General features: G+C 42.3%; 1 protein-coding gene across 4 annotated transcripts in view; it reads right to left on the bottom strand.

Annotated features, from left to right (window-relative positions):
- Positions 1-20,348, bottom strand: part of TPD52 (tumor protein D52) — a 119,133-nt gene extending 98,785 nt beyond the window's left edge. For 3 of the 4 annotated variants that reach the window (XM_089899021.1, XM_089899020.1, XM_089899022.1), the window contains exon 1: positions 20,242-20,348. In XM_089899021.1, coding sequence (XP_089755147.1) covers positions 20,242-20,260 — 19 coding nt within the window. In that variant the 5' untranslated portion in view covers positions 20,261-20,348. The remainder of the gene's footprint in view (positions 1-20,241) is intronic. The other variant, XM_030763748.2, reaches the window with a different exon arrangement.
- Between the last annotated feature and the right edge of the window lie 546 nt (positions 20,349-20,894).

The following is a 20,894-nucleotide window of genomic DNA, read 5'->3' as shown; positions in this document are numbered from 1 at the left end:
TTTTGGGAACATCAGCTACTCCAGTGTAAAGCTTTATTCTCTCGCATATTGCGAGGTCATCACAACCCACTTCTTCTTTGACACAAGCAAAACCCCATGCTCGAAGTGACTGCAGAACTACAAAGAAACAGCTGTATGCCATTCAATTTTCTGGGCCATGTTTCTCCATGGTACAGAGAAAAATAATTTCTTTTTTTAGCCTAAAAGGAAGCACAGTTCTCCTTCTCATCTCCCACCATTCGGCCAATTTTCTTTTTTTCTCCCTTTAACAAGGCCAAATTTTTAGCTCTATCCATGTAAGAAGCTTGGGTTCTTTACCCAGAGAAGATGAAGCAAAGAGTGTTGTGATAACCTCATATAATAGAACTATCCAATTAAAGAAAAAGATTTGCCACATCAACAGTATTAAAGACACAGACACAGAGAACGGACCTGTGGTTGCCAAGTGGGAGGTGAGGTGGGGGAGGGAAGGATTGGGAGTTTGGGGTTAGCACGTGCAAACTATTATATATAGAATGGATAAACAACAAGGTCCTCCTGTAGAGCACAGAGAACTACAGTCAGTATCCTGTGATAAACCATAATGGATAAGAATGTACCTATCCATATATGTATAACTGAATCATTCTGCTGTACACCAGAAACTATCACAACATTGTAAATCAACTACACTTCAACAAAATAAAATAAAAAAGAGTATTAAACAAAAACATACTTTACCTCTAAAGAGAACAGGCTTAGGGACTTCCCTGGTGGCACAGTGGTTAAGAATCCGCCTGCCAATGCAGGGGACACGAGTTCGAGCCCTGGTCCAGGAAGATCCCACATGCCACTGAGTAACTAAGCCCGTGCGCCACAACTACTGAGCCTGCGCTCTAGAGCCCGTAAGCCACAACTACTGAGCCCACGTGCTGCAACTACCGAGGCCCATGCGCCTAGAGCCCGTGCTCTGCAACAAGAGAAGCCACCGCAATGAGAGGCCCGCGTACCACAACGAAGAGTAGCCCCCGCTCACCGCAACTAGAGAAAGCCTGCACGCAGCATCTAAGACCCAACACAGCCAAAAATAAATAAAATTTAAAAAAAAAGAGAACAGACTTAAAACTTGAGAAAAAGAGTATGAAAAGAGTAAGATGTAAGCTATATTACAAGATCATTTTGCAATATGTCTGCTGTAATATATCTGTGCCTAAATGAGTTAGGAAACAAGTTAAGGTAAGAGGCAAGACACAGAATATAACTGCCTTTAGGTCAGTATTTGTCAGAGAAGGCCTAAGCATTTACTGATAAGCAGCTTTCAGTATAAACGAGAGCCTGGCACCTCTCTGTTTGTTCAGTAAAAGAGCACTGCAACTCTGGGAAGCTGTGCCTTCCTGGGGTGGGCGGGCTTGAAAGGCACCTTCTAGAACAGACATTTCTCAATGCCCAGTAACAGCTGGAGAAAGGAAGAAGGCTAGCCCTGCCTCTACCTCCCTACCACAGCCCTCCGACCTCGGGAGCACGTCAATCCCGAACATCTTTTCCCTCCCCCATCCCGTCTCCACCCTCATCCCCAGTCCCTGCACCCAGAGGTAGAGAGCTGATCCCGAGATGAGGGGCCAGCCATATCCTCAGGGGAGGCTGGAGGAGCCAGGTCCGCCCACCACAGTAAATGACAGAACGGCGTGGGCAGAAATGAGCCGTCTGAGCTCGGATGGGTGACCCAAGACAGCTGCAGTTCCCAGAGGAGGTCCACAACACTGCTGTGAAAACACCCGTCCTCCTCGACACCCACCCCCATCGAAAGGCCCCCTGCGTGGAATACTCAAAACTGTGCCTGGCAAAGCCAACTTTAAAGCAGATCTCTTATGTGAAAGAAGTCAGGCCCAGGCAAGTCTCGGGTTCCCTTTGAACCGAGGAAAACTGACCTCCTGAAGGCCTGCCAAAGAAGCAGCCTGTGTTTCAAGTAAACACTTATGATTAAGAGCCTGAACCCTGGCTCGACAGGGTGTGTTCAGGGCAGGGGGGACAAATATGACTGAATAAAGAAAATAAGGCCTGCACCTTGGTTTGTACTTTCATTAGAACATGTTTATGTTTCCATTAGTATATCATCTGTCCTTTAATTAACATGGATATTCAAAGACAGAATGATGCGTACGCACGAACAAATAAACGTGGGAGAGGAGTGCTTAAGATTACAGGGATCACTAGGTTCTTTATTAAAAGGAATGTTTTATTACAGTCTATAATCATGTAATATCTTTGAAAAAGAAATGTTTTATTGCTTTGCTTTTCTACACGCTTCTCCACTAAAATTATGTTTAACCTATGCTCCCCAAAATGATAAAGAATTACTGCAAAGCATATAAAAATACTAAACATGTTGAGTGCAGCTGCGTTAACGACACAATGCCCAGTAACTGAAGGAAGTTAACGATGGCCATAGTTGCTTCCAAAAAGCAAAAACAAAAGCCTTCTGTCCACAACAGCCATCTCGAGACTGCATTTGATTTGCCGTCCCAAGGATTTTGCCATACGGGCATCAAAACATTTCACTCATCCGTGGTTCCCACAATGATTCACAGGCAAGATTCCTTACATTTGAGACTTGGTATTATTGAGTAAATCAGCTCCATTGAGGTAAATCTATGTCTATAACAAATTCACTTAAAATAAGATCTCTCTACGTGATTGAGAGGAGGTAAAATATTGCAGATAAACTACACGATCTTAGGGAGCTCTTTAAGCCCCCTACACGTCAAACCCCTTCATCAGGAAAATGGAAGAGAAAGAGGACATCTGCCCAGAGCTGATGCGAGTGTCAGATAAGGCATTCGCTGCCCACCACTGCTTGGCTGGAGCCAGGACCCAGGATGCACCGAATAAATGTCTTAGCACCATCACCACATAAAATTCCCTTTTTTTTGCGCACAGTACTGGTTAAAAAGAACTAAGAATTTCAAATTTTTCCAAAGCTGAAAGACCAAAACCATCCCCAGCTTGCCCTCTGCACCCTTTCATTCACCTTTTCCAAACTCTAAAGAAAAGACAAGCAGAACTGCCATGCTCTCTGTGGCAGGACACACTGAGAAGGACACAACAACATTTTTCTCTTGTTCAGTGTGGCAACTATGGGTGCGATGTACTGGTATTAGTGAGAAAATGAACACACATAAAAAAATCCCCCCAATGGCATTTCACTGTCAAAAGCAAAAGGGTGAGGGGACTTCCCTGGTGGCGCAGTGGTTGAGAATCCACCTGCCAATGCAGGGGACACGGGTTTGAGCCCTGGTCAGGGAAGATCCCATATGCCGCAGAGCAATTAAGCCCGTGAGCCACAACTACTGGGCCTGCACTCTAGAGCCCGAGAGCCACAACTACTGAAGCCCACGTGCCACAACTACTGAAGCCCGAGTGCCACAACTACTGAAGCCCGAGTGCCTAGAGCCCATGCTCCACAACAAGAGAAGCCACTGCAATGAAAAGCCCGGGCACCACAACAAAGAGTAGCCCCTGCTCACCGCAACTAGAAAAAGCCCGCACGCAGCAACGAAGACCCAACACAGCCAAAAATAAATTAAATAAATAAATAAAATTGAAAAGCAAAAGTGTGGCTGAGCAGACAGGCATCTTGGTCAGGAGGAGAGTCAGCAGGGGGGATTCCTGATGCTCTCCCCAGGCAAGTGCCGGTGACAGCACCAGGAGCCCAGGTGGAAGGGGCCACCCATCCAGCAACCTCTCCCTCAGCTCAGGAAGCTGGAGCATCTGTTGGTTGCCAACGTGTCCAGAGTCCGAGGTGGAAGCGACAGTACGACAAAGGTCCACATCCTGGGATGGCACCTGATTAGAACTGCAACTAACACTTCCCTCAATTCCTTTATTTTTTTAATTTATTTTATTGAAGTATAGTTGATTTACAATGCTGTGTTATTTTCTGCTATACAGCAAAGTTATTCAGTTATACATATATATATATATATATACACATTCTTTTTCATATTCTTTTCCGTTATGGTTAATCACAGGATATTGAATATAGTTCCCTGTGCTTATACAACAGGACCTTGTTGTTTATCCATCCTATATACAATAGTTTGCATCTGCTAATCCCAAACTCCTAATTTATCCCTCCCTCACCCCCTTTCCTCTTTGGTAACCATAAGTTTGTCCTCTATGTCTGTGAGTCTGTTTCTGTTTCATGGATAAGTTCATTTGTGTCATATTCTAGATTTCACATATAAGTGATAATCACACGATTTTTGTCTTTCTCTTACTTCACTTAGTATGATAATTTCTAGGTCCATCCATGTTGCTGTAAAGGGCATTATTTCATTCTTTTTTATGGCTGAGTAATATTCCATTGTGTATATATACCACATCTTCTTTACCCATTCATCTGTCAATGGACATTTAGGTTGTTTCCATGTCTTGGCTATTGTGAAGAGTACTGCTATGAACATAGGGGTGCTAATAAGTTTTAAAAATGATATGGCCTCCAAGTGTTTCTACCTTTGCCCAGAATTCACACAGAGAAACCCAAATAGTTCAACCATTACAGTATAATTTTTGAAAATTCCCAATTAATAACTTGAAATATTTTTTTCTAAGCTTTGAATCATTATACACACACCAAAAAGGGGGGGGTGAGGGAGAGACAGAGACCTAAATTAGCTTCACAATAGCAATGAAATTAATTAATAATAAATGAACAAACTAGGAAACCTCTTTTCAGGGGGGTTTTTTATTCCTAAAGAAAAAAAAATTAATACTAATAGGAAACACAAAACATATTGAATAAATCCATGAAATCCCTTAAGTAAAAGCAAAACAAAAAGAACAAAAGCAACAAAACTCCTGAGTTCCATTTTATGTCCCCAAATGAGAAAAGATTAAAAAGAGAAAGAAGAAAGTGGAAATTAGGTGCAGTAAAAAGACGGGAAACGAGAGAAAGGCTAAGGGAAGGAGAAGGGAAAAGCAAAGATGGACAACAGAAAACTGAAAGAAACAACCGTGCATACACCCGAACTGAGGGGAATGGACAGACTGATATGGGATCTGAGGTTTATGCATCACTTTGGATTTTAGGGAATTATCAAAGTGACCTAGTGCACTTTGCTCCTTTGTTTTTTATATTGAATGAAAGATTCTTTAAATTCTATAGTGCTTTACAACTTTCAAAAGCTTCACACATATGACTTCATATAATCCCATAATAACCTTTTTTTCCCTTATCCCTACATTGCCTTTCTTCTATTCCCTCTCCCCAGTGGTAACCACTAGTTTGTTCTCTATATCTGTGAGTCTTCTTCTTTCTTGCTTTACTCACTAGTTTGTTGTATTTTTTAGATTCCACATATAATTGATATCATACATATATCTTTCTCTATCTGTCTTATTTCACTTAGCATAATGCCCTCCAAGTCCATCCGTGTTGCTACAAATGGCAAATTTTCATTCTTTTTTATGGCTGAGTAGCATTCCATTGTATATATACCCATCTTCTTTATCCATTCATCTGCTGATGGACACTTAGGTTGCTTCCATACCTTGCCAATTGTAAGTAATGATGCCATGAACACTGGGGACCTAGTATACTTTGAAAAGTTGGTTGTTACATAAGAGGTCGCTGAATTTCAAATTTAACAGCTACAGTTGCCATTGTGAAGAGAATAATCAGACTAGGACAATGTCATCAGACCTTCATGGGTAGTGACCACAGCCCCAGTCAGAGGCTACCTGCAGGGCAGCAAGGCTCCCAGGACTGGAGTCTCTTCTCAGGGCTAAAAAGAGGAAGGAAGTTTGGGAAGAGATTGTAATTCTGGGAAAAATAAAAGCCCCTAAACCAAGAGAAAGCTGTCATGTTATCTTTACTGTTAGTCAAAATCTTCATTGAATTCCTGAAGCAGTGAACGGCAGCCACCCACTGAAACACCACCAGGAGAACCGACTGAAAGGTCAACCGTGACCCAAGGAGAACAGCTGGCTGACTTTCCAGTGCGGGTACAGCCTCTCTGGAGGGAAAATCATTTCTCAAGAGGCTATTTGACAAATTCAGACGCTGCATAAATCAGCCCCGCAGCCGACACGTTCCACGATGAAAAGGGGGCGCTCACAATTCAGGTTTGCCCTGAGAAATCACTGGTTTAGAAAAACATCACAGCTTTACTATGATTTGGCTATAATGTCACCTCAAGGCTAAATTGCTTCTCTGGCTCTCATACCACCCACAGAATGTATAATGCGTTCGTTTTGCCGGTATTTGATAAATACCTATTCTCCGCAAGGCTCTTACACATTAAAGTGAATGACTGCTTACAGACTTGAGCGCCTTGAAGGTCAAACTCTAGGACAGGACTATTAAAATACATTTCGCCTTAAAAGCATCTTAACTAAAACCAGTGACATATACAGGAATAGCAAATCCAGTTATTCTCCCTTGCCTCGCTTTCTTCTCTCATTTTACAAACATGCACAGAGGTCAAACAAGCATCCTCTCTGCGCATGAAAACAAAAACCAACACTCAGTGCAGGCAAGCAAATCACCGATGTAATCCAAATTTCCCTTTAAAACACCACCTTGGGGCTTCCCTGGTGGCGCAGTGGTTGAGAGTCCACCTGCCGATGCAGGGGACACGGGCTCGTGCCCCGGTCCGGGAAGATCCCACGTGCCGCGGAGCGGCTAGGCCCGTGAGCCATGGCCGCTGAGCCTGCGCGTCCGGAGCCTGTGCTCCGCAACGGGAGAGGCCACAGCAGTGAGAGGCCCGCGTACCGCAAAAAACAACAACAACAACAAAAAAAAAACCACCTTGCTTCTTGAAAGAGCAGTCTCTCAATTTGTGGGTTGTTTTTTTTTAAAACCACATTTGACCATTCTCACAGGCCCCAAATCCATGGGTTCTGCCCGCTCCATTCTCCTCAACCCCCTCCCAACCCTTGGAGCTTGAATCTCTCAGCATTATCCATGACTGGTTCTTAACACCAAAGCCAACATCTACTGTCCCCCCTCGATCTACCTGGCCTCTCCAGGGCCTTTGAAAGTTAAACTCCCTATTCCTGTACCTTCCTCTCCCTGCCCTGAAATCTTCAGATTCCATGTTCTGTTCTACTTTTGTTCCTGGGCTGTCTCAGCAACTTAATGGCTTCAAATATCACATGTGCTAATATGTAAGTAATACGCTAATAGTTAATAGCTTCAAATGATCACATGTCTCCCAAACCTTGCTCTCCTGCCCAGTTCCTTCTTTTTTTTTTTTTTTAATTTTTGTTATTAAAGTGTAGTTGATTTACCATGTTGTGGCAATCTCAGCTGTACAGCAAAGTGACTCAGTTATACACACAGAGACATTCTTTTTTTCTGTTCTTTTCCGTTATGGTTTATCACAGGATATTGAATATAGTTCCCTGTGCTCTACAATAGGACCCTGTTGTTTATCCTTTCTAAACGTAATAGTTTGCATCTACCAACCCCAAGCTCCCAGTCCATCCCTCTCCTTCCCCTCCCTCCCCCTTGGCAACCACAAGTCTGTTCTCTATGTCCATGATTGTTTCTGTCTCATAGATAGGTTCATTTGTGCCATATTTTAGATTCCACGTATAAGTGATATCATATGATATTTGTCTTTCTCTGACTTACTTCACTTAGTATGGAAATCTCTAGTTGTATCCATGTTGCTGCAAATGGCACTATTTCATTCTTTTTTATGGCCGAGTAGTATTCCACTGTATATATGTACCACATCTTCTTTATCCATTCCTCTGTCAATGGACATTTAGGTTGTCCCAGATCCTTCTCTTCAAGATCCATAGTTCACCCATGAACCCATCCACACCAGCATCCCACAAGGACCTGGTGGTGGTTTTAAAACATGTGCACACGTTTGTCGTGTGTACACTCTTCTCACCAAAAGTGGAGTCTAATTCCCCTCTCCTTGAATCTCAGCCAGTCTTTGTGACGCATTTCTAACAGAATGAGGAGTAAGTGATGCCACGTGACTTCAAGGCTAGGTCACGCAAAGACACAGCCTCTGCCTGCCTCTCTCTTAGGACCCACAGGTTGGGGGCCCTGGAGTAACACATAAGAAGCCCAGGCACACTGAGGCTGTATGCTGCTGGGTCAAGAACATGGTCTCCAGCTAAAAACAGTACTCAACACAGGCAAGCAAATCACCATCCTCAAACAGCTCATGCTGTTTACACTGGAGACCATGGGGATTGAGTCAGGTGCCCGAGGAGCCCCAGCTGCTGGCATCTCCCCAGTACAGCCACCTTCGTGTCAGTGAGTGAGCCTTTGGATGAGCCCAGCCTCATGCTGCAAGCCTCCCAGCTGAGCTGAGTGGAGCAGAGACAAGTTGTCCCCACCAAGCCCTGCTCAAATTACAGATCTGTGACCATACAAAAAATGCTATGGTTTTAAACCACTAGGTTTTGGGGTGATCTTTTATGCAGCTTTGGATAAACAGAACAGACCTCAGATGTAACACACTCCAAATGGAATTCCCTTCCTTCTGCCTGCCTCTGCTCTCTTTCCTGTTTTCCATGTGATCTGAAAGCCCTTGTCTGTTCTTTCCTATCCTCAGATCCTCTCCCCTCACATCTGACTTGTTCTACCCAAAGATCCCTCGGGAATCCAGCACCACCACCTCTGGCGTGGAACACAGTGATACCCCCTGCCTGCTTTGCTAGTACCTTCTATGCAGCTGGCAAAATGCTATTCTAAAACGAAACTCCCACCCACCTACCACCTGCCTATCAGAACAGAGTCCTGATTCCTGATCCCAGTGCACAAGAGTGCTCACACACCCCTAGCGACCACCTAGAAGTCCAGCCACAAGGAACTTCTGAGGATCACCAGCCCTTTCACGCCTCTGAACCTTCTTCCCAAATTCCCTTCCTCACCCTTCCTTCTCTCACCTACTTAGCCTTCAAGTCCAAGTTCAAAGGTCACCTGCTATGAGACCCCTCTCCTGATGACCAGCCAGAGTTGCTCACTTTCTCCTCAGCCTGTCATGCAGCCCTTACAACCTCCACTTGACTACAGTGACCAAGTTCTCTGTGTGTTTCTTCAGCCTGGCCTGTAAGCCTGAGGGCAGGCATCATATCATAATTGTCTATAAATAAACGAAATGTTTAATTTGAATGGGGAACCACTGAATTATCATTTTACAGAAATGCTCACATTCCATTTCAGAATCAGTACCTATTGAACCCCAGTGCTAGTCACAGATTTTTACTCAATTTTCGCAAACAGTTGAGGTATTATCAGCCTCAAAGGGTTGAGTGACTGATCCGATGTCTCATCACCAAAAAGTGATGAAGCCAAATTTTGAACCCAGACGTAACTTCAGGTCCAGCATTCTTTGCCCTGAACATTTACAATGAGTTCTGGTGCACGGGGACAGACACATGGCCATAGTCTGGTGTAGATACAAGTCCTACTGCGCCCTTCCCATGGTAGCTACCATAGCATGGCACCCTTTAGAACACCTCCGAAAGGAAAAGGGACAAGATATAGAACTTTTAGGTAGTATAATATGTTGCATAAGGACATGAACTATATGGCCAAATATTTCAGATTTAAAACCCAGCTCTGTCTGCATCAAGCTATGTGCCCTTGGAGAAGTTATTACTTCATTCTTTTTTTTTTTTAAATAAGTAAATTTATTTATTTATTTATTTATGGCTGTGTTGGGTCTTTGTTGCTGCGGGCTGGCTTTCTCTAATTGTATTGAGCAGGGGCTACTCTTCGCTGCGGTGCTCAGGTTTCTCATTGCGGTGGCTTCTCTTGTTGCAGAGCACAGGCTCTAGGCACGCGGGCTTCAGTAGTTGTGGCTCGTGGGCTCAGCAGTTGTGGCTTGTGGGCTCTAGAGCGCAGGCTCAGTAGTTATGGCGCACGGGCTTAGCTGCTCCGCGGCATGTGGGATCTTCCTGGACCAGGGCTTGAGCCTGTGTCCCCTGCGTTGGCAGGCCAATTCTTAACCACTGCACCACCAGGGAAGTCCCATTACTTCATTCTTTCACATTTTGTTTCTTCAGTTGTAAAGCAAGGATATTATGAGTGTGGCTCACAGGTTTGTTACAAAAATTTTCAAAATGAAAAAAAAAAAGCATTTAGAACAGACCTAGTATATAGAAAACACCCAGCAGATGTTGTTGTTGCTGGCATTAGTGGTAGTAGTGGTATTACTAAATGTGACCCAGTAAAACCCCAGTTGGAAAACTTAGGTCATTATAATGCAGGGCCTGAAGTGGTGTCCCTTCAGATTCCAATTTTGTTTTAATCAGTTGGAAGGAAACATTTCTAAAAAGTACTTAGTGTCCCCAGCCCTTTAAACTGTTTGCAAATGTAGTTTAAATTGTTCTTGGCCACTAGGTTACTCTCTTAGAGACAACAGGTGTGCGACCAAGTTTTTGTAAAACTCTCCACATCTAGTAGAGGAAGAATGGGGAGGTCATGGTCACTCAGCTTCTGGTTCCTCATGTGTGAAATGGAAATGATACCCGCTCTACCACCCTGCAGCACTGAAAGACGGAAATGGAATAATATGAAGAAAAATTAGAAAGAGTTCTGCAAAAACCAGATGGAATCATGATCATCACCATTCTGATCACTAATAAAGTGATATACCGGAAGTGATACACTCAGTATATACCAAAATGGAAAGTTGGTCACCCCTTTGCTAAAATGCCCCAGCCAGCCAAAATGTTTGCATTTTTCCCTCTTTACATAATTTGTCTTCTGGTTAACTAGTAGCAAACCCTTTCCACCACTGTCAGCAACCCCATTACCCTTCTCAACTGCATTCAAAGAAAACTTCTAAAATGTATTGACACCATCCTTGCCTCCTAAGTTCAGGATACATTAGCATCAAATAACTACCCTCAGTAAAATAGTATAGAAAACATATTTATGAAAGTATTTACTGAGCACTACATCCAACATCCTTTGGAGAACAAAAATTTAACCAGCACTGTCTCCTCCTCTATCTGTAAATGTATACACACGCACTCTTACATATATACTTGGGAAGTAAAGTACCAGTTTGGTTTCTATTTACAGACCAGATTTTCAGTGATTATATATAAAACTATAAGCACATTTGGAACATGTATTCTTGTCTCCCTGCCAAACAATTAACTTTCCTTAATTCTTAACCTTTTCTATCTAATCCCATCTGATTTTATATAGGTTAGAAATCTTTCTAATGAATGTATGTGCAATAGGACAAATATTTATGGAGTACCTACTACACACACACTCAACTGAGAGCTGGGAATACGAACGTAAGAACTTTCTCCTACTGACACTTCATATCTAGCCAAGGACAGATCCTAGTGAGGTGGATATACTACTATCTTTATTCCTACAGCCCTACTGATTGCACCATAAGCTCCTTTTCCACACCACAATGCCTCCAACAAAGCTCAAAATACAATGGGTGAAGTTTAATCCTGTTTATTCTCAATCTGAAACTTTATAAGGTCATGTCTTACATCATTTTTAAACTGACATTTACATTTGCATAGCTGTAACATGAAACACATTCACCATGCCTATAAGCCAAGGCATGTAGATTACTAGTCTTGCCTAAAACCACTACTTTTAGCATTGATTACAAAAGCGTCAGAAGACACAAAGACACAGAGAAGGAAGTATTGAAAGCAACTCAGAGCCACGCAACTTACTCTATAAACTGTCACCGAGAAAATATCTGCTCTTAATAATGTCTTTTCTTAGTAAAAATAACATAAAGGGTTCAACATAACCAAAATAAAAATAGAAAAAAATAAATACTTGCCACAAAACACAAAGGTTTAATATGAACAGGGGAGCGGGGTGAGGGTAAAAGAAGGCACTAAGATCCCAATTTTAAAATGAAGGAGCAAACAATCTCAAAAGGGGAACACAAACGGCTAATATCATCTACAGCCTTTCTAGCAAGTGGAAGAATTTTAAATGAAAAGAGATGGCATTTTTTTACCTATAAGCTTTATAATTTTTTTTTTTTTTTTTAAAGGGCAATGACATCTTGCAGAAAAGGAAACAACCGAGAGGGAAAAGGCAATTTACAGAACGGGAGAAAAACATCTTCAAACCATATATCTCATGAGGGCTAAGTATCCACAACACATAAACAACTCCTACAACTTGACAAAAATACTAATAATAATCCAAACATAAAATGGGCGAAGGACTTGAACAGACATTTCTCCAAAGAAGACATACAGATGGCCAACAGGCACATGCAAAGCTGCTCGACATCACTAATTATCAGGAAAATGCAAATCCTAACCACGATGAGATATTATCTCAGACCAATTAGGTAGGCCAGTATCAAAACAAGAAAATAAAAAGGGTAGCTGAGGATGTGGAAAAATTAGAACCCATGCAGGCTCCCTCTCTCTTCGGTTTTTTGGCCCCTACAACCTTCCCATTTCCCTTTAAAATAACTGTTGGTAGGAATGTAATATGGTACAGCCATTCAGCCACTATAGAAAACAGTATAGAAGTTTGCAAAAAGAAAAAAAAAAACAAACCTAGAAATAGAACTACCATATATACCAGTCATTTTATTTCTGGGTATTGAAGGGGTTCAGAACAAGTCTCCCTCAAATATACCACTCTGGCATGTGGACTATTCTGAGTTGAAGGCATTCAAGACCCAGCAGATTCAGGAAAAACTTTTACCTCTCCCTTACCTGCCTAAAAGGATTTAGATAGACGGTCTAGTCCAGGAAGGGAACTATCACAAGAGATAATTACAAAGAGCACAGGTGAGGTGTTGAGCTGGGGGTAGCTCAACTGGGCCTAGAGATCAAAGTCCTCCCTGGATCCCACTGTCCTGCGTGGCATGGCAAACATTTGTTTACCAAACCTTTGCTCTTCCCATCTTCCTGTGATCGTCCTCCTTCTCTTTGAAGACCCAGAACCCTACCCCCTTCTCCATAACTCAGAATGTCATATAAGTCTCAATTCCCTGAATGCCTGTGGGTCTCATATTCTTGTAAAACCCCCGCACATATGTAACTAAATTTGTTTTTCACCTCTTAATCTGTCCTACGTTAATTTGATTATCAGACCAGCCAAAGAACCAAGAAGGGTAGGGGAAATAAATTTTCCTTTCCTACAGTATATACCCAAAAGAATGGAAAACAGGACTCAAAGAGTATTTGCACACCCATGCTCACAAAAGCCAAAAGGTGGAAGCAACCTCTGAATGCCCACTGAAGAATGAATAAAGAAAATAAAGTATGATAAAGAGAATGGGGCATACATATATACTGGAAAATTATACAGCCTCTAAAAAGATAGAAATCCCACAATATGCAACAACATGGATGAATCTTGAAGACACTATGCTAAGTGAAATAAGTCAGTCACAAAATGACAAATACTGCATGATTCCACTCTAATGATGTAGGTGAAGTAATCAAACTCATAGAAACAGAAAAGAAAATGGTGGTTACCAGGGGCTGTGTGGAGAGAGAAATGTGTGTTGCTCAACGGGTGCATGGTTTCAGTCATCAAAACGAAAAAGTTCTAGAGATTTCTTATACAATAAGGTACATATAGTTAACAATACTTTCCTGTACACTTAAATATAGCTAAGATGATATATTTTATGTCATGCATTTTTTACTACAATAAGAAAAAGCAGTAACAATTATGTTTTCCAGAAAGCGATTTAGCAACAGGCATGAAAGGCCTAAACATACTGACATCCTTTGTCCTGTATCAGGAAGTTTATCTTAAAACAATTTCTCTTTAAAGTATTATAATAGCTAAAATGAAAAGCAATCTATATTCCAGCAAAGAAACAGTTAAATAAACATCAAATGCTGAAAGGGTACAGTCATCAAAAAATGTAGTTTGGAGATACTTTTTTAAATGACATGTTAAAATTCTGATTATCTAATAGTATCCAAAATACAATACAAAACTATATATATATTATGTATAGTACGACTATGATGAACATATACTGGTACATTCAATAAAGAAAAAAACAAGGTCTAATAAAAGAAAGAGAAAGGGAAACGGGGGGAGAGAGGGAGAGCAACGGGGAGGGAAGAAAGCTATACCAAACGGATTTCTGTTGAATTTGCATCCAGACAAGTTGATTCTAATGTTCATTTGGAAATAAAATCTGGCAAGAATAGCTAGGAAAAACTCTAGCAATAAGAAGAAAAACAGAGTGAACAGGAGAGACTAGCCCTTCCAGACATTTTTACATATTATGAAGCTACAATAATTTAAACCGTTTAGTTGCTGGGAATGAACAGACAGATCAAGGGGAAAGAAAATAATACAGGACTTTAGTATTGATAACAGTACTATGTCAAATTAGTAAAGGAAAGATCCATTAGTCAGCGAATGGTATTGGACAATTGAGTAGCCAGCTGAGGGGCTGGCAGGCGGCTGAGATTCATAACTCACATTTTTTAATCAAAATAATCTCCAGATGGATGAAAGATTTAAATGTAAAAAATAAAAACATAAACTCAAAGTGAGAAAAGCATTTCTAGGAATGATTCAAGAGCAGAAGCTATAAATAAAAACCGCCATCAATTAGTATTTCTGCTTGGAAAAAATCACCAGAAAGTCAAAAAAGGAATGACAAACTAGGAAAAAATATATTAGCAATTCATGTCATGGACAGAGGGCTACATTCTATAAGTCAAGAAGAAAAAGAGAAAAGAAAAATTGGCAAAGTATATGATCAGACATGTCACAGAAAATGCAATATAGATCTCAAACATATCAAAAGAAGTACAACTGCCTTCATATTAAGAAAAGTATATAATAAAGCATATACTGAGAAACTCCTTTTCCCCTACAAGATAAGCAAAGATGAAAAAGTGTGACAACACCCTGGGCGCATGATGGAGGGAAGCAGATGCTCACACATTGCTGGTGGCGAATAACTGGCACCACTTCTATGGAGCGGAATTTAGCACATCAAAATTGAACAGTCACATTCTTCTAAGAATTCTTCCTACAGACATACTGGCACATTTATCAAATAACTTGCATACAGATTTATTTGCTGCAGCTTTGCTTTCATAGCAAAATATTAGGGGAAACCTAAATGTCCATCAATAGGGAACAAGATAAACATCACCTGTTATGGTACATAACATGGTACATCTACAAATAGACATCTACAAATAGCCCTGAAAATGAAACAGCTCTATATAACATTATGTTCAATGATCTCTAAAATATACATTGTATTTCAGTGAAAGAAGTTAGACGCTAAATAATTTGCGTGCTACAGCTTATATAATACACACACATACATATATAGTATTTAAATACATGTGTGTACACCTATGTAAGTAGAATCTCTCTGGATGGATGGAGAAGAAACTGTTAATAATGGTGACATCACTACCCAAGGGAAATAGCCTCAGAGACAGGAGTGGAAGGGAGATTTACATTTTGCAACCTTTTAGTCATTCTGAACGCTGTATCATGTGCATTAATTACCTGGTCACACTAGTCAAAGTGATGCTGGAGAAGGGTATTTTTAAAATATACTGAGTTTAAAAAGGGAGGGGAGGCAAGATATAAGATGAAATAGTCAATAGGAGATTACTTTGTGATTTGTTTAAAAGGATAGATACATGGATGGATATAAACCAATACGTTAACAGTGATTTTCCAGACTAGGATTATAGGTAACATTATGTTCTTTTTCTCCATCTGTATTTTCTGACTTTACTAAAATGAACAATACTCTCGGTTACGAAGAAGTATTTTTAATTTAAACATTTTGTTAACTTCCACTAAACATTAAATCCCTTGGACACTTTTCTAATAAAAAAACACTGCTAAGATTATGGTTTCTGGACAGCTGGTACCCACCGAGTTTAAATAAAACTTGGAAGAGTCTCAGAAGAGAGATTTTTACAACAGTCAACAATTAAAACAGAAATAATTAACCCCACAAGGAAAATAAAATAATGTGAGCCTCCAACAAAAGGACCAGCAGCACAGAAGTTCAGGAGATTCGGGTGTTCTTTTTTGTTTGGAAGCGTGATTGTATTTGTTTTTATTGTGTACACAGATTACGCGGTTTTGAGATCTTTCTGAAGGATCACGACCCCTCTTACCACTCAGCTTTTCCCTAGGGACCAGGCAGGTTGCTGCATAAAAATAAATGCAGGAAGTGAATGGGAGCTAACAAAGACATTAGCACCATATGGAAAGTGAGACTTGCCCAAAGACACCAAGAACCTGGGTGGGTCACACCCACAGATTTGTGAGCAGACCCTCAAAACTGTTATCCATTCACCCCTATGTGTTACCTGTAAATGAGCGACACCTTACCTTTCTGTTATTTCTAAGGCATAATTACCATGCTGAAATTATAGTAACCTATTATTGTGTCATGGTTTTCTTACAGCTTTCTCCTCTCCCAGCTGTTTCAGCCCCAGCAGCCTTCCCTCACCCCGTTAAAATATAAAGCTTTGGTGGTGGTAGCGTTTTAATTCAAACACAGATAAAATGCTTAGTGGCTAGGTGACTGTCACTTCAATATAATGGTGCTAAACGACAAGTTATTACTAACATAGGAGAGTACTCGAGTACAATTATCTATTCAGCCCCATAAAAGGCAGTCAGGAGATTTTTTCCACAATGTATTCTCTAGCTAGCCGGCCGCACTGCACTTTCAAAATGGGAAACAGCACACACGTTAAGTGTGCTTTGCTGGGCTGAACGCGTAATAACTCCTGAGAGGCACTCTGTGGTTTACAGTGCATTTTAAATCATTTGATGTTGACTGCTCTCAACGCTCTCAACATAAGTAGAGTATTGTATACAAAGTCTGGGTACAGTAGAGGACAGGAGAAACAGAATCTCAGGCTGATACTAAAAAGCATTCAGAATACATGGTTGAAAACAAAGGTAAACTGCTCATTTTAAAGCTTCATAGCTCTGTTAAAAATCAGTAGCAAAGGACAGATTTTGACAACTTCATAAGAAGTAAGGGATAAGGAGACAATTCAACAGAGACACGTACTTAAGACAAGAGGTAAGGCATTTAATTTTGCATCTAGAGGTTTGTTTTTTTTTTAAGGGACAAACACAACAAACTCCACACATACCAAAAAAGTAAATTAAACAAATTCTAAAATGTTCTGATTTGGTTTTAGATACTTCGAAAAAAATCACAAATTCAAGTGACAATCACAGGGGTTTTTATAAACCTTCTTTCAGCCAACGTACTTTGCTGGTGAACCTGCAGGTTTACAAACGCAGGTTCTTCCTTCTCAGTCTCAGCCTGGAGACTATGGAATCGCTGAAGACTGAGCCATCCCCTCTACCAGTTCAAAGATCTGACGGGTAAACTTACCCTCTACGCTCAATGCAGCTTTATCAGCAACTTTCTCCACCCAACCAGATTTCTGCTTCTTTAAAACACAGAGGAAAAAATGTACAGGAGGAAGTGGGAAGCAAATGACCAACTTAGAGGGACATCGGAGGTTACAGGAACCTGAAGGTACTTGCTCTTGGGCACTTTTCCCTTTCATCTGAGGCAGTCAACACACATTTCTGAACACCTACTATGTGCTGTGGGAACATAGAGATGAAAAGGCAAAGGAGACAGGCAGAAGAAAGCAAAAGTATAAGGAAAGGCCATGTGGTTCTAAGACAGCAAAGCTGTGCGGTGAGTCAGCTGACCTTGCCCAGGCGGGTGGCTCGTCTTTCGTTTAGAGCCAAGTCTCCAGACTCTCCACTTTAAGAGGATGGATTTCCCTAGCCGTCCAAGAATGACAATTAAAAGCAAGGACTGACATGACTAACAAATAACCTGACCAAAGAAAACATCTGAAAATTAGAGATGGAAAAAGACTCCTCTTATAAACCAAGAAATTTATTAAATGTCTTAGACACACACACACACACACACACACACACACACAGAAAAAAAAAACTAGTCCTACAAAAACCACACAAAGGGGCTTCCCTTGTGGCACAGTGGTTAAGAATCCACCTGCCAATGCAGCGGACACGGGTTCAAGCCCTGGTCCAGGAAGATCCCACATGCCGCGGAGCAACTAAGACAATGTGCCACAGCTACTGAGCCTGCACTCTAGAGCCCGCGAGCCACAACTACTGAGCCCGTGTGCCACAACTACTGAAGCCTGCGTGCCTACAGCCTGTGCTCTGTAACGAGACAAGCCACTGCAATGAGAAACCCATGCACCACAACGAAGAGTAGCCCCTGCTCGCCACAACTAGAGAAAGCCCACGCACAGCAACAAAAACCCAACTCAGCCAAAAATAAATAAATAAATTTATTTATTTTTTAAAAAAACAAAATACACAAAGTGCACCAGCAAACTGGACTATTACAGAAGTACTAATGGCTGTGACTCTTACCAGCCAAACTAGAATACAAAATCTAAAAAAAATTAGTCACTCCATTCACCTGAGTCAAACACAGCTTTGTCCACTTTGACAAGTACCACATACAGTTATGTATTCTAAAAACATCTTTATGTTAAATATGACAACGTAAGACATACAAACGTTCACATATTTGACACCCTCATTGCCCCCATTAAAATCCAGATTAAAAAATGCTGGCTTATTTGGTGGCCCATAGGCCTCCTCCTAACAATACATATAAGACCTGTGAGGGGCTTTTTGACTCAAACATTTAAATATCTACCATGTGCAAATCACCAGGCTACCCAACCGTGGACAAAGATGAAGTATATGCTTCTAACCTCAAGACGTATAAAATCTAGACAATATGTGTGCAAGTGTATATATAGTGTATTACATATGCACTATATATTACATATTGTATAGCTAGTGGGAAGCAGCTGCATAGCACAGGGAGATCAGCTCAGTGCTTTGTGACCACCTAGAGGGGTGGGATAGGGAGGGTGGGAGGGAGATGCAAGAGGGAGGGGATATGGGGATATGTGTATACGTATATGTATAGCTGATTCACTTTGTTATAAAGCAGAAACTAACACACCATCGTAAAGCAATTATACTCCAATAAAGATGTTAAAAAAGAAAAGAACTGACACTTAAAAAAATATATTGTATAAAATGTTTATAATATACACACTCAGATGTCAGGTGTGAGATTAATTTGAGGGGTGGGGAGAAAGGAAGGGTTGGAAGGCTCCAAAGATTCTATCTTACAACTTATCAGAAGTAAAACACAAAATAGTATATATGGAATATGGTTTTATTTCAACAAAAACTCACATGCATGAAAGTAAATACTGGAGGGTAAAAAAAAAAAAATTAATGAAAACTGTTGTATTAGAACTCAAAATAGGAATAATTCCTATCCCCCACTTCCTAAAATTTACCTTAATATCGTTACTCTTTTTTTTTTTTCTTTTAGCGTCTATATATCTTTTTAAAAGCGTGCCACGAATCTGTGTTACGGTTAGTGGGTTATTATCAGCAAAGATCTCTAGGATGTGGCAATGTTTAAATCCGAAAACCTTGCCCTCCGACTGCCACATCTCTCTTAAACAATGACTCAACTGGAGGCAATTTCACTTAATACACTATATTCAAAAACAAGTGCATCCAAAGCTAGAGTAATCAGATTAGGGATTTTGTGTTGGGGGGTTTCACCTTGATGGGTAAAAGGGGACCCTTGCTATGAAAAATTCCCCGCCTGCAAATAAACCCGTAGCCACTACTCCACAACTGGGGGATGTTAAATGTTTGCATCCAAAGCCATCGCCAGGGGCTCAAACGCCATCCAAAATCCTAACCACGTTAAGGAGAAGTGGGCAGAAAGTCTTCACATGCGGGTGGGGAGGACTTCACGTTCCCATCTTGCGGGGCGAAACAACCCACTGTCCTCAGTCCCTCAGTTTCCACCGGTCACAAGAGCGAGCTGAACAGGACTCCCTGGGAACTGTTTTCCACCAAAGCGCATCTCGATCTGCAGCCCCGGCTCGGTAAGCCTGGCGCCAGCCCTCCGCCGCCTCCCAGAACCTTCTCTCTCTTTTTCTTTCTGCTCCGTCTCTCTCTAACACACACGCGCGCCCCATCCGCCCTCTCGGGCCGCCAGCGCCGCTCCCTGCAGCAGGGCCCCACCAGGACGCCGGATCCGGATCGGGGGATGCAACTCGCGGCGCAGGCACCGAAGCCTCTGCACCTGCTCCGGCGCCAGGCCGCGCGCCGCGCCGGACCCCGACTCGGACCCCAGCGCCGCGCCGGACCTCGCGCCCATCCCGGAGGCGCTGTGCCGGTGGCGTCCGCGCCCTCACCTTGCTCGCCGCGATCCATGTCTCCCGCCCGCCGGCAGCGAGTCCCCGCTCAGCCCTCCCGCCCGCCGCGCTCCTCCCGTCCTCCGCCGGCGGCTCCCGGGAAGTCCCCTCCCCCCGGAGGCGTAGAGCGCGGCGGCGCCGCCCGCGCGCGGTGGGGAGCGCCTCGCCGGGGCGTCACCCAATCACCTGACCCCGCCGGCTGGTGCGCTCCGCCGCGTCGGCGCTGGAGGGAGGACGGACGGAAGGACCGACGGACGGAAGGGCGGGCGGGGAGGGCAGGCTGAGCTCAGGCAGGAACTCGGCCCGGGGGAAGAGGGAAGAGGGGGAAGGCGAAGGCTCTGCATCACCGTGGGGGCCGCGTGGGGACCGGGATGGCGTTTACGTTCCACCCTCAAGTTATTTATCATATCAGAAGTTTCCTCGGGGGACCCTGAAGATTCCCTTTCTTTGCCTCCGCGAGCGCCTACTCTTCTGTACTTATTGAGTGGCAAAAACAGGAAGGTTCTTTCGACATGCCAGTGGCTCTTTTTCCCTTATATTCTTCATGTTCTCCTGCTGCCGAAATAATAGCCTATGCTATCTGCCAGGCTAGGTCCGAAGCAAGCCAAGAGGCGAAAATTACAAAGAATCTCTCGAAAAACCATGTGGTCCTG

The sequence above is a fragment of the Delphinapterus leucas genome, chromosome 17 (assembly GCF_059928025.1).
Source record: "Delphinapterus leucas isolate spDelLeu-1000000601 "Yukka" chromosome 17, BTC_Dleu_Yukka2, whole genome shotgun sequence".
NCBI classification, from domain to species: domain Eukaryota; kingdom Metazoa; phylum Chordata; class Mammalia; order Artiodactyla; family Monodontidae; genus Delphinapterus; species Delphinapterus leucas.
Note: the sequence above shows the minus strand (reverse complement) of the source record. Positions and strands in the feature narration are given on the sequence as shown.